The following is a 26,091-nucleotide window of genomic DNA, read 5'->3' on the forward strand; positions in this document are numbered from 1 at the left end:
TAGTTTACTCAATTTCGTAGCATGCCTAATGTGAACTTTATGATAAACAGCAGTTTATGTGAATCAACAGAGCGACTCTTGGTTGGTAAAGGTCCCAGTTAAATGGAGACGCTGTTGTGTACAGTGAATGTATTGCAACATAAATCAGCATAGAAGAAAAAAATAAAGCACAACTGAGCTCATGGTGGTTAGCAGCAGACTCTTATATTTCTGTCTTTTTAAGTTGCACATTCCTTCTTTATTGATCACTGTTAGCACCATGTTTACCCATAAATATAAGGAGCAATGACATCACCTCCCTGCTGCCGCCATGAGGCCTTTAAACTTCGTCTCTCAGTGGGGCAGCAGTCAGGGACTTCTCTTCAGTGGCTCTTTGTCTTTTCTTAATTCTCTCCATGTTTTTCTTCATTTCCATTTGGCAACAGAAACAAAAGAAACGTGCTATAAACATCTTGGTGGTAAAGCACCGGAGGGTGTTGGAATGAGTGGGTGAAGGGAGGAGGAGGAAGAGGAGGAGGTTTTGGAGGTGGAGGAGGTAAAGAACGAGAGGTTGCTAGAGGAAGCTGCAGGTCTCATTGCTGGATTCGACGCAGTGATTGCACCTGGAAGGACTGAGCATGGGAGCCCCACTCTCTGTAGTGTTTGTACTCGCCGCCATGATGATCACACTCCAGGATGTACTGGTAACCACGGTAACCTGGAAACTGGTAGCACACCCAACTGGAGGGCAAGACGAAAAAACACTGATTAAAGACAGTCATGTGGTTTTACACATTATGGGCAATGCAACCTCTGTGATATGTAGTTAAATACTACAGGCCTCTTAAAAAAACTATGAATGAGAGCATTTTGCTCACTATTCAAACAACATAGAGCATAAAAACTGGAGACAAATAAACAAAAGCTAAAAAATGCTGCTATGGACACTATTCATAGAATAACTAGAAACTGTGTTGTTGACATGTAGTGTTGTGAAATACAGTTTCTGCACTTGTAAGAATGCAAAACAACATATTCAATAATATTTAAACAGCAACACAGAACTGTGTGTTATTACTTACTAAGTATTCCTAAAGGGAGAGTCCTATAAATGCAGAGGTTAAGACTTACGCGCCACTCTGAACTTGCATGGATCCAATCTCATTATTGCCCCAGCCCATGGCCTGCAGAGAGGGGTAGTCATCATTTATCTCCCATTGGCGCCCCATGAAGTTCTCTTTCTCAAACAAAACCATCTTGGACTCCTTGTGGTTCTGTGTGCACATGATGCATCAATGGACATGTCCAGTCAGAGTTATTAGACATAAAAAAGCACCACTTACACTGCATGGGATTTGTAGAAGGCAGTGGGAGTAAAATGGCCATGATGATGCTGAAATCAGAGCTTTTTTATAGCAAAGTACTTGGTTGTTTTCATTCACAGTTATATTCAGTATCAACATCAAACTGTTTCACTTTCTGTCTTAGATGAAGATTGATGAGGAACATAGTAATATACCAAGTGGAGATTAAATGTTGCTACAAATGTATCTTCTTTACGAGACATTTTCTTGTTTTTTCTTTTTACATAAATGGTCATAAAGCCTTACACATCAGGTACAGAGCGATAAAGAAAGCTTTCCTAAGATGAATAAGATCACACTGCTCTACAATCTATATTTAACTGCAAACGGCATCTGGAATAAGTCGGTCTCTAGCTTTGCCACACAAGAAAAGGGTTCTAATCCTAAGCAAACCAATTTAATGAGTTTAGAGCCTTTTAACTCTGAATCTTTTCTGGAGACAAATGACAAGTTGGATAGAGGGTAGCAGAGGCCAGTGGATTGGAACAAAGACTCACAGCAGAACAGATGGGGCGGAAGGACATCATCCGTTCAATGTGGTAGGCGTTGCTACCACTCCATGACTCCCAGTGAGGGTACTCTCCTCTCTCCAATACAAACTGCTGTCCACAGAAGCTGGAGTGCTCGTATCCTGCCCAGCTGTCCCCGGCAACCAAGCATACATACAAACACATCCATACAGAAGCATTGGCTCACTTTGAATCTTTTAAAAAACCGACTGGTCATCCGATGTCAGATAGATGTTTTTTTATAGCATATTACTAGTGTGCTGAACTTTAATAATATTAATTAAATTAAAGTAATGAAAGTAATTAAAGTAATTTAATTTAATTATTAATTAATAATAATATTTAATAATAAAGGAAAGGAGAGGAATGAAGCTTAACTGCAGTAAAACAGAGTACATGTGTGTAAATGAGAGGGACTCAAGTAGAACGGTGAGGTTACAGGGAGTAGAGATGAAGAAGTTGGAGGATTTTAACTGCCTATGGTCAACAGTCCAGAGCAACGGAGAGTGTGGAAAAGAAGTGAAGAGACGTGTGCAAGCAGGATAGAACAGGTGGAGGAAGTGTCAGGTGTGATGTGTGACAAAAGAGTGTCAGCAAGAATGAAAGGAAAGGTGGACATGACAGTGGTGAGACCAGCAATGTTGTCTGGTTTAGAGACAGTGGCTCTGAGAAAAAGACAGGAGGCAGAGCTGGAGGTAGCAGAGCTGAAGATGTTGAGGTTCTCTCTGGGAGTGACGAGGATGGATGGGATCAGGAATGAGGACATCAGAGGGACAGCTCATGTTAGATGTTTTGGAGAAAAATCCAGAGAAGCCAGATTGAGATGGTTTGAACATGTTCAGAGGAGGGACAGTGAATACATTGGTGAAAGGATGCTGAGGTTAGAGCTGCCAGGAAGGAGGCCTAGAGGACGACCAAAGAGGAGGTTCTTGGATGTAGTGAAGGAGGACATGAGTCGGTGTGGGTGAGGAGGATACAGAGGATAGGGTTAAATGGAGGCAGATGATTCGCTGTGGCGACCCCTGAAGGGAGCAGCCGAAAGGAAAAGAAGAAGAAGCTGAACTTTAATAATATATATAACCACTACAAGGTATGTCTGTTCTACAGGTAATGCTATCCTCTGTAAAACCTTCAACTTACGCGCCACACTCCACCTTCAGGGAGCGAATGTTGTCAACACCACCCTCCATGATGTTCTGGCAGGCTGACGTAAACTCCAGACGCTTCCCCTGGAAGTTCTCCTGGTCATAAACTGTGATCTGGAGAGGACACAAATGCACACTTGTAACATACACATACACGTGTACACACACATCACTGGCATTATTAAAGCAGGCATGAACTTAAAAAAAAAAGGTAATCTGCCTTTGTTAATGATCCAAGGACACACATCAAACTCACCTTCCATGGTCCCAGTGGGTTGGGATTATTCAGAGCCATGCTAGTGTGTATCTCAGTGAGGATTACCTTTAGAGAGCAGGGAGAATCTTAATGTTAACATTCAAACCCTAATTAAGGAAAACATTACACAGATTAAACACAACCTTTCATATCCTCCACACCAACTAGTGTGTGTGATCTGAAGTTTATTCCCATGTGCAAGGCAGGATGTAGGATTGTTTTAGGATTTCATATTCCTTTCATATTTCTTTATTTCTGTGCTTTTGAAATGGATTTGAAAAGCTGTCAGGAGATTTCATGGTGTTTGTATACAAATTCAAAGAGTAGCAATAATCTAGAGTTGTGTAAGAGAACACATGACCTATTCTATCTCATCTGTTTATTATGAAACTTTTCTTCAAGCTGACTACACACTCATACAGAGCCAGCTGCTGATGCATGTTCAGTGCATCTTAATTCTGCCAGCTCATATGCTCAATGTGTCAATACATTTGGATGTCTGATCTCAATCTATACATTGATGTGGCTCACCAGAATCAACCAAAATAGATATGGAGGGCTTACCTGACCGACCCCAAGGAATAGTTGTTCAATGCTCACAGGGGGCTCCACAAAAGCGATCTTCTGACCTCCGAGTAAACGGACCTATTTATACATGCTGGTGCTGAAAAGCAGCTGGGCCTGTGGGTCAGGGCCGGAGTCAGCACATTACTGGTCCAGTCATTGTTCAGTGCTGAGCTGCTGGGCTTTAGTTCACTGCAGTGGGACCGGCTGGAGGGCACCATGCCCAGTGCAGATAAGCACAAGTTCCAAATGATCCATGAAGAGTGGGTCGGACGAACACCTGGCACAGCCTGGATCAGTAGCAGATCATCACAGATGGGGATATTCATGCCAGTGACTTTGGTGCTAAAAAAAAAAAAAAAATTGCTTTTAAATGTAAAGCAAAGTAAGAACAAACAGAGCATTATCACTCTTTAACTATGGTGGTCCTGGTATTTAAACTCTCGTCAAAAAGCCACTTAACTCAAAATATCAAACATGTCTAATAAACAAGGTGGATTTGTATTTTAAAGTTGTACTCACTAAGTTCCCACTACTTTGTGCTTTGCTCCATCTCCACCTCCAGGTCTACTTCCACTGACCCATCATCTCTGGTCCTTTCACCTTTTCACTCTCTCCTGTACACACATGCTCAGTCATGCACGCACATATTCATGGAGACGGAAACACAAAGGCATGCATACATTAAATGCACACAAAGCAACACTCAGCTGATACACAAATGACCTTAGAATTCATGAGATGAAGTAAAAAAACTGTGCATTGTACACAACTATGTGTACTAGCAAAAGTGCATTTACATTATAGTTTATAGAAAATTAAAACTCTACAGGATGACTGTTTTCAAAACATTTCATCTACCTTTATAAACTACAAACAATTATTAGTAACTTTACATATATTACACAGCTACAAATATGCTACTGTAAGAAATATGGGCTGATATGGAATTAAATAATCACCTGAAACAGTTGTTTGTCTTTGTTAAGCTTGTGTTAACAATTTAAATTCATATTTAGAGGTAACATTTCTGTAAAAGCATCCTTTTCTTTGTTTATCATGAAGCTTATAGTTTTCTGAGCCGATCAAAGAGCATGGGCATGTGATCTCTGCAGAACGAAACATCAGTACTAGCTTTGTAGGCATCTAATTAAATTGACAGTTCAGGCACACCCAGAAATATGATATAAGTGTAGTGTTGACATTTTCGGCAAATTTGAATATGTTGCATATTCAATGTTGTAACATAGTGATGTCATAAAATCTTCAGACCATGTTGGAAACTTGTTATCCCTTAGATATTTTGGGTACAGACGGCCCATGAAGCACAACATACAGTGGCAACACCAGTGACTGTAAATGTAGAATGACTTGAAAAGAAGAATTAGCCATAACACCAAACAGCTCAGAAACAAATTTTAATTTTCAGGAAATAAATATCTATATAATACCAGATGTCTGATGTGTTGTTCTTCTCATTCATCTGTAGACACTGCGCAAAGAAAAACAAAAATAAAACACGCATTATGTTTTTTTTTTTTTCATAATAAGGTCATAATACAAATATTTCTCTGCAGATTTTTGAAAACCTGTCTGACATTGAACCAGTGTGAAATAATTTATTAGACCACAAAAACTGCATGCCACCATGCATGCATATACAGTACGTACACATATAAGTGTGTAGGTGGGGTTGTGTGAGATGTGTATGCAAGGATACAGCCTATAATACACTGGCCTGCCTGAACAATAGAGAGATGGCTGTCACTCCTGTAGTCAGCACATTACACACACAGGGCTCAAAGGCTTGGGCTGGCTGCACCAAGGATCAAGAGAAAATGAGAGAAAATATGGAGGTGAAAGACAGATCACACTGAAACTAGATAAAATGACATTATGGGGGAATAAAGAAACACAAGGGATGTAAAAAGAAAGCCAAGTACAGAACCTGAAAATAACTGTGTAACTGTTTTTCTTGTATGTCTATCTTTGTGAAAACCATTTTCAACACAATATTATGGGAGTCAGGACATTTTGACTGGTTCTCATTTTCACACAGTCCGAAAATGACTGAGGATTAAGATTTGGTTTTAGGATTAAGGTTAGAATTAGGTTCAGGTTAGGATAATGTTTGGAGTAGGTGTGTGTGTGTGTGTGTGTGTGCATGTTTGTGTGCAGTTAGTGGGGTGGGGAAAACTTTCTGCTGATGACAGTGGCTGTCTGCAGTCCTCCACAATGGTGCTGGATAACAAAACAGGCAGCCGACTCAGCAGCACTTGTCCACAGATAAGCAGATATGACCTTTGACCCCACACCATGCTCCAAACACCTCATAGCCAATGAGAACTCAGTATCCTGCCACTATAAACTTGGGCTGGATGTGAATGTATATATATATATACCCGAGCACAACACCTGTGTCCATCAGTTTCTCCAAAGATCGGTCTGTTTCAGCCTGAAACTGTAACTGTAAGTTTCTACTCTAAGGTTTTCTAACTCTGCTGGCATTATTGGATATTAAGGAATATTGTGGTTTTCCTGTCTACTCAAATGTAAGGATTGCTTCCTCTCTTAAGCCTTAACTTTGGACAGAGCAGATGGAGTATTGACATAAATTGATGTTCTGTGGCCGACCCTGTGGTAATAATAAGAAAGATGAGAGCCTGTCTAATCATTTTTTCTTAAAACCCAATTATGGCATGTTTTGACAGAATAATGCTTTGTTGTTTTTAATTTGATGTTGTTAAGTACAAAGTTTCTGAGACTACACTGGGAACTTTACAGAAAAAATACCCTTTTGAAGGACGAATTAGATGAAGGATGTTGTTAGCAAACAGGTTGTGAGGTATCTGAAACCAGACAAAAAAGACACTTTAAGGTTTGTTTGATATATTACACAATAAAAGTCCAAACAATAAGTAAAATTGACATTTTTAACCCTAAAGACAAACTTTACAATCCCTTAAATTTAGTTTTTGCTCTCTAGTAGTTCTCACCGTGGTTCTGTGGTGTAGACGTGTACATCAGGGTGTGTATGTATGATGTGACATCACCGCTTGTTGTGGGCACGGGTGATTCATCAGCAATGCCAGGTGTGGTCAGGGGTGAAACTGACACTGGTTTTCACAGTCTTCATCAGGATGCACAATCATCATATTTCAGAGGATAGGATAGGATTTAACTTTACTATTTGAACATCGGTAGTAGAAATACTATATGAAAACTGCTGTTCAACAAGTAAAATTTTCCATTTTAGCTCTAGAGCAAAAAAAGATTGAGCTGATTTTGGTGATTTGAAAGATATGAACATCTCCATATTGACTTTCATTACGTTTAAATATCAAGGGGCACTTGACTCCATGACATTTGCTGAAGGGTTTTAGATAGCTGTGACAGCAACATGTTGGCTTGAGTATCCTTTGAGTGATTTGGATCAACAGGAGGGGTTCATGTGCACACACCTGCTATTTTAAACACCACACTTGGTGTATTGAAGCAGTGAGGAAACAGTAATTACCAACTTCACAGCCCCATCTCTGAAAATGGCAGACTGACTGTGCTTCTTCTCTCTACAGATCTGATCATGTCTCACTCAGGTGCTCAAGGCAGCATTGGCAGCCACTCTGCCATCGGGCTGCGCAATTACAAGGTAAATCCACTGTTTTTTAATAAAGTAATCCTGAATAACTGAAAAAACGAATAATGGATTAGACCAGAATATTTTTCTTTGGAAATGAAAGTACTGAGCTTGCTGTCTTTACAGATATACCTCTATGAATACGAGAACTTCCAAGGCCGTAGGATGGACCTGTTTGGAGAGTGCCGTAACCTGTGTGAGAAGGGTTTTGACAGAATCGGCTCCATCAGGGTAGAGTGCGGGCCGTAAGTCACCCAACCTGCCGACAAATATCTATTACAACACTACATATCTTTTCCCTCACAGTTTATAAGTTAAATATCTGTCTGCCTGTCCATCAAGCTGGGTGGGTTATGAGCAGCAGAACATGACTGGTGAGATGTTCATACTGGAGAAGGGCGAGTACCCGCGATGGGACACCTGGTCCAACAGCTACAGGTGTGACCACTTCATGTCAGTCAGGCCACTCCGAATGGTGAGTACTGACCAGCCTGTAGGCCTTTTTTATTTGTTTCTCCAATGTTTCCTGTGGTTCCTTATGGCTGTAAGTGTATTTTTGTTGTAGAGCTCACATCCATCTCTCCTATCATGTATATTTTATTGGCACAGAGGAAAGTGTATTTTATGGTTGTAGTAATATGTGCATTTATAGACTCAGTTTCACTGACATTTTTGTGCCATTGGAAATTTTCATTCTTTTCCTGAGTAGGTTGGGACTTGGTCTCTTAAAAATTTCTATTCCCCTCAGTATTACAAAACTGGGTAAGAATTTTTACATTACAAAAATGATCCTGCTGGGTCAAATGTCTTTACTGGCTAAAATGTTGGACAGAGAGTGAACCAGAAGAGAAGCTCCTGCAACAGCATCATCTACAGTGAATGTATGACTAGTGGCTGCAGTTACTATTCTTTTAAATAGGATCCTCAGGACCACAAGATTTGCCTGTATGAATGTGCAAACTTCGAGGGTCGTAAAATGGAAGTGTGTGATGAGGATATTCCCAGTCTGTGGTCTTATGGCTTCCAGGACCATGTTGCCAGCATTCAGGTGACTGGGGGAACGTAAGTCATTTTTTGTCTCTGAGGTTGTTTCTATCTGAAGTGTGTAACATTATCTATTCAAAGTTTCCAAATTTCACCAGTTTCACTTGCATACTAATATTTGTACAGCAAGAAAAGCATAGTTTAAATGACCTCTTCACAAAGTAAAAAGAGAATGAAAGTAAAGATATACACAGTTATTGGTTAACATAGATTTGTGTGGTTCACACCTGTTCTCTGCTTCCCCTCACAGCTGGGTGGGTTACCAGTACCCTGGCTACCGTGGCTACCAGTATGTGTTTGAAATGGGTCCCTTCAAACACTGGAATGAGTGGGGAGCCCACAATCCCCAGATCCAGTCCATCCGCAGGGTGAGAGACATGCAGACGCACCGCAGGGGCTTCTTCGAGATGACCGCATAGACCAGGATCCAGCAAACTGTGGACTAACAGGAGGAGATAACAAGGGGTCAGGCTTGACATGCAGCTAACTCGGCCTTGGATCCTCTTCAACAGCCACTTAGTCACACAAGCTTTCACTACTGTTTTTACTGGCAGGATTTGGGAGTATGTGTCATTGTGAATGATTCTGAAAGCGTTCAGATTGTCACACACTGCCAGAGTAACTATATCACTGGTAAAAACAAAAAAAAAACAAAGCCCTCTGTCCACAGACCTCATAGAAAAATGATGGTTTATCATATTTATGAAAGGGGATAATAGAATATCAGTTTTAGCAATTTTAGTTAATAGTTTGTATTTATTAGTCTATGTCAATGCTATAGTCAGGCACACCTGCTGCAGAAATGACATTTTTTAAAAATTTTACTCTACTATGTATATCAAGCTGAAATGATGCCAATAGACCTGTTCATCCTCCCCCTCTCGTGGGATCCACCAATTTTAGAGAGTCCAGGTTTAGACAATTCAATCTCTCCTCACAAAGTACCACCACGGACAGCTCTCAGATCTGCACACGCCCTGCAGTAAGTTTGCCAGGCAGGCGGAGGCCCTGTCTCTTCACCCTGAAAACAAAAGGGTCAGCTGAGTGACTGGAGGAAGTTCCTGGTCAGTCTATGATTTAAAAAAGAGAACGGCAGCTGTGCAGGGGTCTGTGATTCAGATGTGAAAATCTTTTGACTGGCCTGTCCAGAAGATTTGCATTTCACACTTTCTCAGGGATGCTGGCATCTGGTAAACAACTTTCCAATGGAAAAACAAAACAAAAAGATGATACATTAAAGATGGTCTCAACTTCTTTCTGTTTCTCTTTGGTCTGTATTTTCCATAAGAACCATCATTGTGTTTCTCAACTCCGCAGAGCATTTTGTAACCTCTTAGCTCAGATCCCAAACAACAGGACACATCACATCACAAACCATAGAGAACGTTGAAGATCATTTCAGCTGTTGGTTTCTAAACAATCTCTACCCAAAGGAGAGAAACACAGGCTGGTTTAGCGCCCCCTGTCCCTCCACACGGTGGTAACAGCCAACCAAAGCAAATATCCTCTCAAGAGGTCCTGACACCTACGAGCTTCTGCTGCGCCGCAGGTAGCAGCTGGTGAGGTGAGAAACGGGCATCATCTAATGAGTTTCAGTCTCAGTAAAGCCCAGACATGCACATACACTCATCGCTGTGTGAGCGGGTGACGAGGCGCGCACGCTGTCAGCCACGCACCAGTGGTCGGTTTAAAGCCACAGGATTTGGATTTAATAGCTTGTGAGGGAGCCGATGAGCCGTCAGTGAGGGAGGGAGCTAAGGGCTGGTTTTTATCTTGTAGTGGATCGAGAAGAGGAGGCGGCGCGTAGAATGAGTTATTCTTGTGAGCAGCACAGAGCCTGTTTTCCGCACGGTGTTTTAGCCTGCGCGTAACGAAAGGCTCCGACGCAAGTAAATCGGCTCCTGCGGCGACGACGCATCAGAAGACCTCAGCTCCTGTCAGGTTGCACACGGAACAACCCTCCTCTGTTGGACATGAAAGTGCAGCAGGGCTGCAACTCATCAGACATGGGGATCCCGGTTACAACCGAGGAAGAATTACGCAGAAATACCGTAATAACGCCCGAGGATGTGCTTGGGTTACAGAAGATCACCAAGAGTAAGTAACCTGCTAGTGTAATCGGCACGATGAGGACAGTAAAGCCTTACAATCAGAGGAGATTAGTGCAGCCCATGTGCGCTCTTCATAGCGTCTTTCTGTTTATGTTGTAAGATTTTGCCTGCGCTAATTTAGTGTTTCCATTGATAGATACCATGGACAGCGACATAGTCACAGAGGGTCTCTATGGCATTAACACTAACCTCTTCTAACAATCCATCAACAGTTAAACATTTACTGTTTTTGTCAAGGACAGATCGGACCTTAGAGTCCAGCACTTCAACGCGTAATGGAGCATAACGCATGTTGAGTTCACCTGTGTTGCCATTAATGCTTCAGTGTGTGTTCGAGTCCCTGTGGGTCTGAATGTGTAACCAATGAAAGAGGGTGAAGGTGACCGTACTTCCTGGGGAGCTTCTCAAAAAGTAAAATATTCTGAAAACAAACTCTGGCTCCTCACCTGAAGACACCTGTGGCTCAGAGGGAACAGGTGGCCAGAGATGTGATCCACTGATTAAGCCTGTAGCTTGTCACAGAGCGCAGGCAGAGAAGAATCAGCTTCTTATTTAACACATTATGGAAACGTTTTCATATTAGACAGTGGAAACAGGACGTGGCTACACAGAGTCAGCTAACAGGCCTGGTTTGAAACCCTGATTTAGCAGAGTCAGAGAAGAAGAAACTTTGCTACTATCACATAATATCTCACACTGTTACTGTTAAAATCGTGCTTTTGCTGCCTGAGATGTTTCATGCTGGTGGTTCAGACCATCTAGTGATTTGCTTTTGTGAAAGACAATGAAACAGGACCAAAGAGGTGAAATATTGTAAAATATATTAAGTCCAAGTTGAAATTTTAATTACTGTTGAGCTGCTATATATACCCAAGGCCTGCAGAATATACCTGCCTCAAAAGATTATTGAAGTATCTATTTCAGAGTCTAATTATGAGTGTAACATTCATTCTTTCATTCTTGGTGTTAGAAATGTAATAAATAAAAATAATCTAAAAGTCTAATTACTTTGTCAGTAAATGTGGATGAATGGGCCCTTTTGTTTACATATAGACTCCTTACTTTAACCTTTAACATTTATAAAACCTACATTTGATCCCAAATATTGGGTAAATAAATAAGGTTTCCTCTCTCAGTTTGACTGAATTGTCTACAAACAGATTTGTCAATAAACAGCACAAATAGGCAACGATAATAAAAAAAAAATCTTATCACCAACTCTCTGCTCTTTTCCTCTCTCAGACCACCACATCTGGTTTCATGTGGAACAGCATAAAAGAAATATTTGGGCTGTGTCAGTGCGATAATACCCAAATCACTTATGCTGGTGCAGTAATCTCCACTCTGCACTGACATGTAATCTGGATTATATGAGGAAGGCTGTAACGCAGCATCCTGCAACGACACAGTAGACCTCAGGTAATTAATGACCTGTTTAGTCAAAGTGTAAATGAGCTTGATTATGTTAAAGATATCAGATTAAAAATGGAGTTGTGTGCTCCTTAGCTGATCTTTACTGACTTCACATTGGACTAGGAAGATATATTATATATGTTATTTGTATTAAAAATCTGATACTTGTAGTTTTTGTAACTGGTCTGGGTGATATTTGGGCTTCTATAAATGGACCCATGTTAAACCTGCTCCCTTGTTTCCTTTTAAAGGATGAGAGCACAACAATTTTTCCCCAAGGCCCAACCATTTTAAAATGACAGACAATACAAAAAGCCTATACCACAGAGATAAGCTCAGTGTGCTGCACAATTCAGGCTATCATTTTCTGCTGCAAGAGAAAGAAAATTGCAGCTGGAAAGGAGGGAAGCAGAAAACGCCTCACCAGGTAGTGTAAATGACTTTTCCAGTTGTGCTTTTGGCAGGTAAATGCCACCATTTTGGGGCAGCCCAGCTCCAGTCTGTCACGGTGGTTCAGTGCTGATAAGCGAGCCAGAGCGCTTCATTGTCACACAGGCAGAGAGAGAAAGAAATATAATCCAGGCAGATGAGAAGAGCTGCTGTGATATGAAAAATGGCACCTTATCAGTTTCCTGTTTACATGGTGGATGATTTATGATGCACAGGCAGGCATAAACAGAAATACTTCGATGTGTAATTGTCATTTTTTTAAACGCTATAATCAGAGGGATTACAATAAATACTAATGGACAACAGAGGCGTGAATTTGATATAATCAACATATATTTGTTATATAGTATATAATCATGTTCAGTGCATTTTGGGAAATGGTTCATCATGAAATTATTTACTTCTCAGTAGGACCTGCTGTCTGTTTTATGCACCATGTCTAATTGTGTTCCCATGTAAGTGCACTAGAGAGAACTGTCACAAGAGACTGGAGATCTTGTGTTGAGAAAAAGCAAAATGGTGCCTCGTCCTGAAAATAATCTTTAGTCTTTCAATTTACCACAAGATTTTTAAATATACATGACGCACTGCTCAGATAAATTATAGCAACCCCAGAGCTCCAGATCCCTGTCCCCACTCATGATTAGCAGCACATTCAGATGGAAAACAGCCCAATATTAAAAACCTTAGAGCTGCATTGGTGAGGGTGATTGTGAGCAGTGTTGGGCAAGTTATTTGGCAAAAAAATTATCCTCCCCACTGACACATCACATCTTTTGTATTTATTGGGATTTATCATGCAGGTAACCCTACAGTCTGGAGGGATTTACCAACCATCCAGCGGCTCACTCAGCCTCAGAGACTGCACACAGCTCTCCAGAAATCCTGACATCAGCTGTGCAATTTATAGATCTCTCAGTAAAGAAAAAATATTGGGAGATTGCATTTGTTCTCTTTTGGAAAGGGCTAACCTCCCCACAAACCAAAGTAGCATGTCTCCAAGAAGCCTGTCTCCTGAACACAGAAAACCAACCCAACAGATAAACCCATCAGCTAGAGTTAACTCTCAGCAAGCTATAACAAAATGCCAAAATGGAGCATTACAGGAATTTCTAACTGCAATATTATAAACTATAATCCTTCAGTCACTGAATCAGATAGAAAAGACATCAAGTTTGACAGGTCATCAAACCACATCCAAAAAGAAAAATGTTTTGGGCATTACAGTCTTGACTGTTTACGAGACGACTAGACAAAACACCTACTGTGACTGGATAATTAGTGTTTTTGACTAAACCCAATTTTAAGCTGCTGTCCAATGATACTATTTCAGTATTTAATGATAATACATTTTCCTAAACCATTTAACATCTTAGATACATTGCTTTTAATGCCTATGAGTTACGGTTCATTATTTTGTAAATAATATGTTCCACTCTCTTCTGGTCTTACTGGATGTATCATTAAAACATCTTTACTATATAAGTGACCACATTTCTCATCCTGAAACAACGACGATACCAAAAGGATTAACAAGAATAGATACAGACAAATGTAAGACGCATACCTTCACAATATCAAAATAATTGTTATGCAATGGGAAGAGATAAGCTCTCCCACAATGGAGCCGCTGTAGTACTGTGGATATTTTTGACTCAAACGATCCACATTGGTGTGTAATTTCTTCTTAACCAGATGATTTACTCAGAGTGGTCTGGTTCCTTTCACACTAATGGGTCATCAGTTGTTCAGCCTTTATGAGTCTGGGACACAGAGCGGTGCTTTATCTACCTCAGGCGGGATTTCCGCTCTGTGATGTCTGCCAACACAATGGATGCAGCTTTAATTAAAATTGATTGGTGCAGCCGGTTTCTAATCTTCCATGCACAGCTGTCACAAGGTTACTCTTTTAGTGATTTGACATGGAGAGAGAGAGACGGCTTGTCATGGCGCAGAAACTCAGGACTCGACTGCATGACTCAGACACAGAAGAAAAGTTCTACCAATTTGCCTTCATTAAAAGGTGATGCAGTCTGGCAGTGGTCAGTAAGAGGCAGGCAGGAACACCAGGCAAACAGGCAGGTCCAAAAACATGCAGGAGGTCAAAAACAGGAAGGCAAAAAAAAAAAAAAAACAGGCAGGCAAACAGGTGAGTACAAAGATGCTGGAAAGAGCAGGGATAATACAACGGACAAACTTGCACCAGTCAACCTGGCAGGTTTAAATAGAGACAGAAGTGATGAGGAAGCTAGGAACAGGTGTGTGAGTGGGCGGGGAAGGTCAGGTGACGAGAAGTCCAGGGGCAGCTGGTGAAATGATTGGAGAATTGCAGGCCAATAAGAACAGGGTGAGACTGGAACCATGACAGGGCCTATTAGATCACAGCAAATGAAATTTTTCATTTCTTTCTCTAATGTACTTAATCTTTGGTTAATATTTATTTTATTGATAGTGCATCATGTGACACTGGACTGTACCGGGTGAGAGTTTGAGAGGGACATTGATCATTACAGTGCCTCACTCATGACCGGCTGGTGCTGATATTTCTGATTCATCATAATTCTGGAGTTCTTTACGCTACTGATTGTCCTAATTGTACGACAGCATGCAGTCTTCACTACCAGCTCATTCTTTCAGCAATTGGTAGTAAATCATATCAGCTCAGACCAAACTACAAAGAAGCCCGGATGACACAGTTAGTACCAGTAAGAAGTGAAACTTCCTAAAGGTATAATCAGGATGGAGGAGAAATTTCAGATATTTGATGTTGTTATTGGTGAAGCAATTCAACCTGTGGTCTTTGCCCACCACCCCCTTATAACTTCTCTCTGTAGAAATCAGGTACAGGCCAAAGTACAGGGAGCAGCAGAATACAACATTAAAGGTGACTGAAGATGTTCTCTAGGACATTCTGTAGAAAATGTCTAAACATGCATCTCTTTCAGATTAAACTATTGTTGTCTACAGTTGTTTAGCCGAGACAGTGAATGTCTGACCTTCTCTTGATAGGATAAATTTTATGAAAGATATAAATCTGATTAAACAGGGATGATCCTGAACAGAAGGCAGACAACTTTATTCCCTGTTCACTTTATCTATACATGTATTAATCCTGAGGGTAAAATTATATATCCCTTAGACAAGGATTTTTTTGTTCTCATGAATGTTATTTATAGACTTTATAAAAGTAGACATCAGTTTTATTGGTACCAATCATCTCGTCTAAATCTCTGTTAGAAATCAAATCACCCTACTTCCAGGAAGCCAGTCCATCACTTTAAGGCTAAAAAGGTAAAAATTAAAAATGGCTTTGTTGTCTTCCCTTAAATGACCCGATGGTTCAGTGTCATTCTTACCCAGCAAGTTTAGGTCACAGTATTTGCCCTCATAAAACCCTCTCACAGTAGAAGTTATGTTTTCTCTGCTCTGTGCTGTGTGCTGGAGAAGGATTAGAGAAAAGGACCTCATCTGCATTCAGCTGCTCTGATGCAACCTCTGCATGAACCCTGCTGTTTGCCAGTTCGCCTACAGGTGCTGTTAACCAAGAGACATGAAACAGCCTGCCATACACAGGTGCACTCAACATCCTGATGTGAACATTGAGGTGTAATGTTAATGCCACTAGCTGCCTTTGGCTATGGATTATTTGAATGTGAAGACAAGTAAACATGTGTGCTTTGTTCTTCTGCGTGTTCTGTGATTAATTCAGCACAGTTCAGCCTTCATCAGAAACCAGAGTCAATGAGCCATGTGAAGTCTGTCCCTGTGGCTGAAGGTCTGTAACTCCAGGCTAATCTTGGGGATTAAGGAGCTATAAGTGGCAGCTTGCTTGCTCTTTATGAATGCCACTTTGGTGTCAGACGGGGTCTGCGTATGTGAACACAGGAACAAAGCATGACTCCAGACTTGCTGCTAATTTGAACACCTTCCGAGAAGCATTTGCTTATATTGACTTTGTATTTCAGCAGGTCGAAAATGGTCATGTTTGACAATCGGCTGTTAGTCTTTGGATGTGGGACACATGTGCTCGTATTGATGAGATCGATTTTTTGCAGAGCCATAAACAGGAAATCAGATATATGATAAAATATGTGAAAAGTAAATGCAGAATTATACATTCAACCTCCAAGCAAGAGTAGAAAGACTATTTTAACATTACTGCATTTTAGTTGTGCTGCAATTTAATGATGTGTTTCCCCACAAGGACAGTAACATGTACTGTAATCTATCATTTCATGACACATGCCCTCCTTAAATTCTGCATGAACTCTGCATAATCTTCCACCTCTCGTGCTTCAGGGTGTGAAGTCAGGCCTCCCTGTATAGGAGGGCGGCTTCAAGTACACCTTCATCAGATCGCAGGCGTGCAACATTTGCATGCTACCGATGCATATCCCAAGAGACTCTCCTTTGATTTGCTGCTGCACCTTCTTGTTGCAGAGCAGCCAGGTGGATGTAGAGAAGGAAAACGACAAGCTAATCGAGCTGGCACACTATCAGAAAGCACGTTGCTAGGTGACAGTGTTGAAGGAAGTGAAGTGGAGCACTGTGTGTGTGTGTGTGTGTGTGTTTGTGTGTGTGTGGTTTGGAAATAAACAAAAGGAGGTAAAGAGACCGAAAACATCAGCACATCATGCAGACTTTAAAATATCAAGCTGGAACAAATCAGTTCACCTTCAAGTTTAAGTACATTGTGATTCATGCAGCAGGAAAATAACTAATTTTGTTTTTGGTCTTTTTGCATAAACATTTCTAGTAATAATATCAATAATGATTTGGTTGCAGTTGCAGCACTACTGTCTCTTCTTCATTAGAAGAACAATGATAAAGCAACAATATCCTTTTTACAACAGCACTAAAGCTACTTGTGTCTGAGTCAGAGGTGATTTTTAAAAGAACTTTATTAGAATCACCAGTGAATCACATATGTTATGACTGTATAGATTATAACGTAGGCCCTGGTTTAGCGGTTAGCACTGTTGCCTCACAGGAAGAAGGTCCTGGGTTCGTAACCCAACAGAGGCCTTTCTGTGTGAAGTTTGCATGTTCTCCCTGTGCTTGCATGGGTTTTTTCCAGGTAATCACCAAGTTTGCATTAAGGGTACCCATCAGTTCAGCATCACTCAATGGCCTGAGAGTCAGGAAGTTTTCTCACTGCTCAATGAAGTCTGGTATCTGAAGAGCTCCTGGACTTGCCAAACTGGGGAAACTCCAGACCAGGTGGTCTGGCAGTGACTGTGAGTGGAATAGGGAAGGTGATGCCGCCCTCATTTAGGTGGCAGCTAGTAGACACAGGAACTCCAGGAGTAGGGAAAGGGGCAGGTCTCCAGGTGAGCCGACTTTTGACAAGAGTCTTTCTCAATTCTTCACCCCAGCGTTTATCTCTACATGGCAAGCAGGTTACAATAACTTCATCGAATGGTTGCAACTTAGCATCCACATACTCCTTCATCGCCTCCATTGCAGCCCATCCTCTCGACTGAGGCTACTATCCATGGTCTCTTTGAGCCGACTTTCCAAGGCATCAGTTCTCAGCTGAAGTGTCTGAAGCTGCTCCAGAATCGCCTGTTTCCCATCATCCTCCTCTTCAGCGTGTGGTGGTTCCTGCTCAGGTTGCTCTAAATTCATGGTCTCCATTAATCTGGTCAGCTCAGTGATGCCACTCTGATTGTGTCTGCTGGTGACATGATGATATGGGTCATAGGGAGGGCCAGTAACCTGGACTGCCTCCAGACTGTCCATGGTGACATTCTCCTCTGGTATGTGTGGGCTGCTGGTAGACAGTACTCCAGGAGGAATAATATGTTCAAATATTTAACCGGATGTAAAAAAAAAAGCGTAAAATGTGCGTGTATGTGCGCCTGCCTGTGTGTGCGTGTGTTAATCAATTAAACAAAACTAAACCATAATCTGTGGTAAAGTATTAATTATTATTCATCTGAATTTCAGGCTGTTTTGGATCTTCTTAAAGCACCCGACCCTAACCCAGCACCCCATACTGGCCCCCACTAACACTTCACCTGCACTTCCCACATAATAACACAATGAATGATATAACACAATGTATGATATAACACAATGTCTGATATAACCAATACACTTTACACAACTGCCTAAACCCTCGTGCGGCCCCAGTTCCAGTTGTTCAGTGGGTTTAATTCATCTTTCCACAAATAAACACAAAGATGTCTCCTACTTAGCAATATAATAATCCACGAGTTACCCCCCCCCCCCAGTTGTCCGATAAATACTGCACATGGAACAGTCCGCACTTCAGCCACAACTTATGATGCAGCCTCAGCTTGTAGGCTACTCATGTCCATTTCTGTCCATCCAGCACAGTTCCCTACTCAGTAGTCCCCACGGAGACATCTCCCATGAGTCCAGAATAAAAACAAAAGAAATAATCCACCAGTGTCAGACTACCAGATCTGCAGCACTGACAACACTGGCTGAGATCCGGGACGGCGTCTTGCATCCCTTTCCTCCTTGGTGCGCCAAAGCCCACCTCATATCTGCCCTCATACGTTTAGTTTTTCTATATTATTACCACAAGTTTACATTAAGACTAACACCAGTTATTACAAGTCATTGTTTTTATCTTTGCTGTATAGGACCAGTGACTTATAATGTGGCCCTATGTGGCCTTTAAGGCAGTTTGACTTCCGTGAGCTCATTTCTTCCACAGACCACATGTCAATAAACACATGGTGTCTCTGTGCCCCAGAGATACGTCTTTAGAAACCATTTTAAAATCTGTCTGCATTTTGACCGATGAGATTGTTTTGCTCCAAACATGAGCTGTGGCATGAAGTAACCTAAACATTCCCAAGTGGATATCTAGAAATCTGTTCACTGAGAAACAAGGCCCTGGTTAGTCATTGGAAAGACAAACTGCAGCTTATAAAACAGGCTGAATTCATCAGATATGGTAGTAAAGACAATTTACAAATTTCTTCCTCAAATATGCACTCTCCATTTATTATCATTTTCTCTGTGTTTCTCTGTCCCCTCTTTCTTTCATCTTTCACTTTGTGTATCTTGCTGCTTTTCGCTCCTCACAGTGAGCGTCTGAAACGGACAGATTTTTTATTACTGCTCATATGAATCTCAGCAGCACAGTCAGCTGTTCTCATTCAGTCTGCTGCATGTGGACTCATGGCGTAGTGAGCTTCATATGACTGTGGCAGACACATGTTGATGTGGGAATTCTTGCATGCGAAGGGTGAGAGCGACTTCACTAGATGTGCCATCAGATGAAACGCTCCATCTGTCTCTTTCAGTGGCCTTGGAATGTATCCATATCTGATTCACAAACTGGTCACCCACAAAGAGAGCGAGCCCATTGACAGCTACACAAGAAAAATGAAACAGAGTACCTAAGTAACAGTAGGCATGTACTCAACATGGTGCATCACGGTGGCTTGGTGATTATCACTGTTGCCTCACAGTAAGAAGATTTCTGGTTTGAAACCCAGCAGAGGCCTTTCTGTGTGGAGTTTGCATGTTCTCCCTGTGCTTGTGTGGGTTTTCTCCAGGTACTCTGGTTTCCTCCCACAGTCCAAAAACATGTATGTCAGGTTGATTGGTGACTCTAAATTGTCCATAGGAGTGAGTGTGAGTGTGTGAGGTTGTTTGTCTCTATGTGGCCCTGTGATGGACTGGTGACCTGTCCAGGGTGTACCCCTGCCTTCCACCCGAAGAGGGCTGGGATAGGCTCCAGCAGATCCCTGTGACCCTAAATAGGAATAAGTGGGTATAGATAATGGATGGATGGATGTACTCAACAATAATGGTTTCAGAGCAGAAACAGCAGAACACATGCGAGCACAACAAACAGCAGCTCTCTAACCCTCTTACTGTAGTTTGAAAGGTTGCATAAAGAGACTTTGTGTTTTTGAGCCAAAACAGCTTTACTTAGAAATCTCTTGACCGGTCTTGTGATGTTTATCCTGGAAACAGTCCAGTCACATCTATAGCTTGTTAACATCAGAGACCTGCTCATTCTGCAATGCATGTGCCGAAAGATTCACACATAAAAGTATATATATGTACAAGGTGCACACAGATTCCCTCCACACATGCACCTATACCTGCAGTACAACGCCTGATGAAAACATCCCTCCCAAGACTTTTAACGTGCAGTCATTGCTGATTTCTATGGCTGTCAAATTATTCTTGATATTATTTCCAGGGGGCATGTGTGACTAACTTTAGTACCACACACTGTTTGACATCAGCGACCATCAAAAGACAGAACATCACGATACACAAGAAGCTCAGTGAGTTCAGTTTAATCAGATTTGAAGTTGTAAAAAATGTTTCTTGAATGCTGTAATTTAGAATTTATTGATTAATTGATAATTGACTGGATTTCTTTACACGATTCATACATCTAACCAATATAATCGAGGTATTTTGTGTTTTATTCCACTGCAATGTGCTTTTTTGTGATCTGCTGCTGAAAAGATCCATCTGTGAAACACAGAAACTACATAGAGCACAGTTTCCTTGTTCTGCTATTTAAAAAATTACATATTCACATTTAAATGATCTAATTAGTCAGTGACATTTTCTCTGTATGTCACAGCTTAAGACAAGATGTTAGGTGTTGTCTCAGCTCTGCTGTAGGTTCGATGTCAGACATTTGCAGCTCTAATTAATTAGGATCTGTATAGTCTACTGTACTAAATACTAAATAGGGCTGTTTCTGGTGTCAGGTGTGGTGTTTTGTACTTTATGAAAAGGTCTATAAATATCTTCAAGCAGGTGGCTAAAGCCTGCGTGCCCCATCTGTTCCCTAACCCTCATATATGAGGATGCAACTGTCTGTGTGAGTCTGTGGCCATATGAATGCACACATTTAATGTGTTGATAATAAAGTCAGTGTAACTTAAACAAGTGTAACTTAATATGTTGGCATGGGTGGCGTGAAAGTAACAAAGACCCTTCAGCCCTTACGTTACTGTGTGTGGACTAGTCATGTTTAGCGACATAAATCTGTTCACACATTCACATTTCTGGACTCAGTGTCCACGTGGGGACAAAAAGAACAAAAGTCCCCCAAAATATCATTTTTGATAACGTTAGACAAATTTAGGCAAGTACAGCAGTGGTTATAGATAATGTTAAGGCAAGTCTTCCGGAAATGAATTTAAGTCAATGTAAAGTCCCCTTGTGTAATGAAAACAGTAATTTGCATGTGTGTGTCCCAATCCATCAGCCCATGTGATGGTAAAACACAATAAGCCTCTTATATCTAATTCTGTCCCAATGGGAGGGGAGTGTCTCTCTCTCTCTCTCTCTCTCTCTTACACACACACACACATTATACAAATCTGTCACCTTCCTGAGGATACACGGGTTTCTGTCTTCCAGTGGGCTCGGCTCGTGTTCACTGGACCTGATAATCCAGCTGTTGAGCGCAAACTAAATCCTGTTAGAGATGATGAATGTGATCGTGAATGTCGACACAAAAAGCACAGAAAGTGGCACAGGTGTGAATCAGCCTGTCTACTCAGCAATATAAAAATATGGAGTTGAGTTGTATAGATTGAAGTTTATCAAGATTTAAAAGTGACTACTTCTATTTTAACCTCTGACTTGTACAGATTAAACAAGGAAACAAAAGGTATTTGCTTTATGGGCAAATCTAAATAAAATATGTAACTAATATGTAAATAAAATGAAACATTTGTGTGTGAAAGATGTTCTTCTCAGGAGGAAGGATAACAAGTTTACATTGACTGACACTAATCACAGCGATCTGACTGAAGGCACACTAAAAGCTACAGTAAACAGCAGTATCTATGTTCATCCTGGAAGAAGGATCCCTTCTCTGATTCTATTCCTGATATTTCTTCATTTTTTCTCTTTAAATGGGTTTTTGTGAGTTCGTCCTTAGAATCAAAGGTCTAAGATAAAAACTGTCATACAGACACTGCAATAACTTTGAGCCCTTGGTCTATCTAAGTACAGCTGAATTGACTATTTTGATAAGTATCAATAAGAAGAATTTACTGACACTTTAGAAAGATGAAGACATTGTCATTGTTGTAAAACCAGGTTCTGCTGGGCTCTTTGACAAGTAAAGACAGAGAAGATTAATGACTTGGCTTTACAACAGAAAACTGGAGTAATGTGCGTGTTTTGTTTTTTTTTCTGCTTTGTGTATTTGTCTCCTTGAAAAGGCCTGGCAGTTTATAACATGTGACCTGGACTGCTCTCTGAGCCTTTATTAGCCGTCGACGTGCTCAGAGAGGTTGTTCTTTCTGTCAGTGTCACGTCTTGGTGCTGAGAAAGACATGATGTGGAAAAAATAGCTTCCCTGACCTTACAGTGAGGTCACAGTGGTGATCATCCATGAAAGCAAGGCTGCAGAGTGTATTCAGCATGGAGCAGGCCTGCAAATGATATCAGTTCAGACATGTCCATAACAGCAGATATTACTGTATCCTGGCAGAGAGCAACAGAGCTCACAGTTCTTCTGTCTTAGCGTGTCTGACCTGAGCATAAATTCTGTTTCATTCCTCTTTTTTTTTCAGATTATCTTTGTTCTCCAGAGGAAAATGTCCACATGATCGACTTCACCAGGTTTAAGATCCGTGACATGGAGACAGGGACAGTCCTGTTTGAGATTACTAAACCTCCAACACCAGGTCAGCTTGAAGCCTCAGAAACTACACAGTGTAGATTTAGAAATGTGAAAATGATGCAGTGTAGTAGCCAGACTGGGGTATTTAAGTTTACCACTGTGTGGCAGATGGATGAACCACGTTTAATGCTTTAAAACAGCATTAAATGTTCCGGTTTTATTGTGTGATGTTTTTTATGTTCCCATGACAGTCCTGTGTGAGGCTATAGCCCAAAGTGCATCCTTCTCACACTGTGTGCAAAATAATGACTTGTTTTCTTATCTTCTCTGAACATCTCCTCTTTAGCGGGAGGTAAAAAGCATTGTGACCCCAACGCCGGCCGCTTTGTCCGATACCAGTTCACCCCAGCCTTCCTGCAGTTGCGGCAGGTCGGAGCAACGTAAGTGAAAGTTTTTGGTGTGTTTGTTCCATTCAAATGGCAAACAGAGACTGTGTAAGACAGCGACGTGGGTCCTAAGACCTCAGATGAGCTCATGCATATTCAATAATGTCTGGTTTACTCAGAATGTGGGCCGTGTGGGATGAGGGACTGATGATGCTGAGCAGCCCAGCCCACCTGCTGAGTCAGGTGGCAAATAACTGTCAGAGTCCTGCTCATCATCAGACTCCCACTCCACGACTCACCCAACAACTGACATGTCTGGATGATCTAGGTCTAATGAAAAAGCCTAATGTGTATTAAATAGAACTTGTACTTTAATGGTAGAGGTTTGATGATTTTATTCAGAGGAGCACCAGAAAAACAATGTGTATATTATTATTTAGAATCTAATTCTATTGCTCTGGACGATAAAATGATTATTAGGGTAGTTGTGATCAAAATGGTTGCCTGCTGTCAAACCAACTGTGCAATCCACCTTTTCCACAGACTATTTTTCCCTGTGTCTCCGCAGAGTGGAGTTCACAGTGGGAGACACCCCCATCAACAACTTCCGCATGATTGAGAGACACTACTTCCGCGATCAGCTGCTCAAGAGCTTTGATTTCGAGTTTGGCTTCTGCATGCCCAGCAGCAAGAACACATGCGAGCACATCTACGAGTTCCCCGCACTGTCCGAGGAACTCAGTGAGTGTCACTCCAGCACAAACGTAACCCCACATGAGACAAACACAGCCACACAGATATGGCTGCTTAGATCTCACAGGATCTGATGTTGCAACATCCTGAGTGTTGTGTCTGTGCTTCTCCTCCCTCAGTGCGTGAGATGATCCTGCATCCTTACGAGACGCAGTCTGACAGCTTCTACTTTGTGGACAACAAACTGGTGATGCACAACAAGGCAGATTATTCCTACAGTGGGGGGCCATAGGAAGACCTCCATCCATTCTTTACCCCCCACCCCCCTATTTTAGACATTTTCCATGACCCAGGTACTACATCAGGACCAGAAACAGAAGAACTGAAGGAAAAATCACTGGCATTAAGCACTCGTCTCCCGTTAGCTGTGTTTCTATTCAGACATTCAACTGCCTGACCAACAGATTTCTCCCTTTGCCTCTTTGCAGGAACATCAAAATCTGCCAGTTTTATCGTCTGTTTGCGTTAGTGTGTGTGAGTGATTGTGCATGTGGGCAGCAAATACATGCAGTGTCTGTACATACTGTTGATTCCAGTCTGTATATGTGATCATCAGGAAAATCTGACCTTATATTTTGCTAGTTGTTGATATGAAAAGAAGACAGCAAGTCTTGTTTTTCTTGTCCTGAAACACAATGAGACAAAGAGAGAAATGATGTTAAGTTAAAAATGTTTAATAATTATTCCATTCAGATGTATATGTAAATAGTCTGTATAGGAATTTCACTACATTTTTACTCCTGAAGTTTGTAAAATTTGTAGTAGCACATATCTCAATGATTCAGTCCTGGTACCATGATCTGTGATTGCTCATTTGAATGACAGAGATGTGTACTTTATCTTTGTGAATGTGTCATTTGCTTTATGTTGTCATGTTCATAGTACTATTACGTCAGGAGTATTTTTTCAATAAATAGCCATTTTGAAGTGTCAGAAAACAATTAGTCAAAAATCAAATGTCAGATTCCAGTTTTGATATCCAGTACATTCTCTGTAGTACAGAACACTGTGTATACGTTAATTATAATGAATGCTTTAAGTATAAATTTAAAAAATATGTAAAGTTTTCATGGCCAAAATTCCATCATGGCAATAAATACGTGATTTTTTTTTTTCAAAATGTTAATATATTTTTCTTTTTTTACAAAAAGAGGGAAAATTACACAAGAAAAACCAAATATGATTTTAAAAGCACATTTTACAGGCAATAAATTAACAAAATGAGTACAAAGTTAATAATAATGCATTTTATTTATAAGCGCCTTTCACAACACTCAAGGTCGCTGCACAAAACAAAAACAAAACACGTAGAGTAAAACAACAGTTAAAAGCTACATATGATACAAAATGGAGCAGTGCAATTACAGAGAATATGCTGTTTTGAACAAGTTACTTTTAAGTCAAGATTCGAACAGAGGGAGAGAATCAATATTGCAGATGTCTGGTGGGAGTGAGTTCCAGAGTTGGGGAGCAGAGCGGTTAAAAGCTTGACTACCCATGGTGCTGAGACGGGCAGAGGGCACAGTGAGATGAATGGAGGAGGAGGACCTAAGGGAGCGGGAGGAGGTGGCGATGTGGAGGAGGCCATACAGATAGGGAGTAGCGAGGTTTTGGATGGCCTTAAATGTGTGAAGGAGGACTTTGAATTCAATTCCATAAACAATACATCCACTCAAAATGAATTAAGACCCAATAAATGTGAGTCATGGTTTAGCTATACTGCTAATGTTGTGTTGTTGTCTTTTGTCATCTTAATTTCAGCACTTCTACTGATGAAATCATTTATTCTAATATGACAAAGTTAGCTGTCTTACAAGTTTAACTTTAAATATTTATTTTATCTTCTCAATTGCTATTATTTTACAAATACTTGTTTGGAAATTTAC

At 41.0% G+C, this 26,091-nt stretch overlaps 3 protein-coding genes across 3 annotated transcripts; 2 read left to right on the forward strand and 1 right to left on the reverse strand.

Moving 5' to 3' along the window:
• Positions 1-572: 572 nt before the first annotated feature.
• Positions 573-3,300, reverse strand: cryba1a (crystallin, beta A1a). Its single transcript, XM_026298812.1, has 5 exons — positions 3,254-3,300; positions 2,993-3,111; positions 1,841-1,982; positions 1,111-1,253; positions 573-720 (listed from the first exon to the last, which is right to left on the reverse strand). Exons 1-5 carry the CDS (start codon positions 3,290-3,292, stop codon positions 573-575), a joined length of 591 nt encoding a protein of 196 aa, XP_026154597.1. The 5' UTR covers positions 3,293-3,300.
• Positions 3,301-7,332: 4,032 nt separating this feature from the next.
• On the forward strand, positions 7,333-8,917 carry crybb1l3 (crystallin, beta B1, like 3). The gene is made up of 5 exons (XM_026298809.1): positions 7,333-7,466; positions 7,581-7,699; positions 7,797-7,929; positions 8,374-8,516; positions 8,749-8,917. The coding sequence occupies exons 1-5, from the start codon at positions 7,401-7,403 to the stop codon at positions 8,915-8,917; spliced, it is 630 nt and encodes a 209-aa protein (XP_026154594.1). The 5' UTR covers positions 7,333-7,400.
• Positions 8,918-10,252: 1,335 nt separating this feature from the next.
• On the forward strand, positions 10,253-25,806 carry unc119a1 (unc-119 lipid binding chaperone a1). Its single transcript, XM_026298811.2, has 5 exons — positions 10,253-10,595; positions 23,017-23,130; positions 23,413-23,506; positions 24,021-24,193; positions 24,325-25,806. The coding sequence occupies exons 1-5, from the start codon at positions 10,472-10,474 to the stop codon at positions 24,435-24,437; spliced, it is 618 nt and encodes a 205-aa protein (XP_026154596.1). The 5' UTR covers positions 10,253-10,471; the 3' UTR covers positions 24,438-25,806.
• The last annotated feature ends 285 nt before the right edge of the window (positions 25,807-26,091 follow it).

This window comes from Mastacembelus armatus, chromosome 13 (genome assembly GCF_900324485.2).
Source record: "Mastacembelus armatus chromosome 13, fMasArm1.2, whole genome shotgun sequence".
In the NCBI taxonomy this organism is placed as follows: Eukaryota; Metazoa; Chordata; class Actinopteri; order Synbranchiformes; family Mastacembelidae; genus Mastacembelus; species Mastacembelus armatus.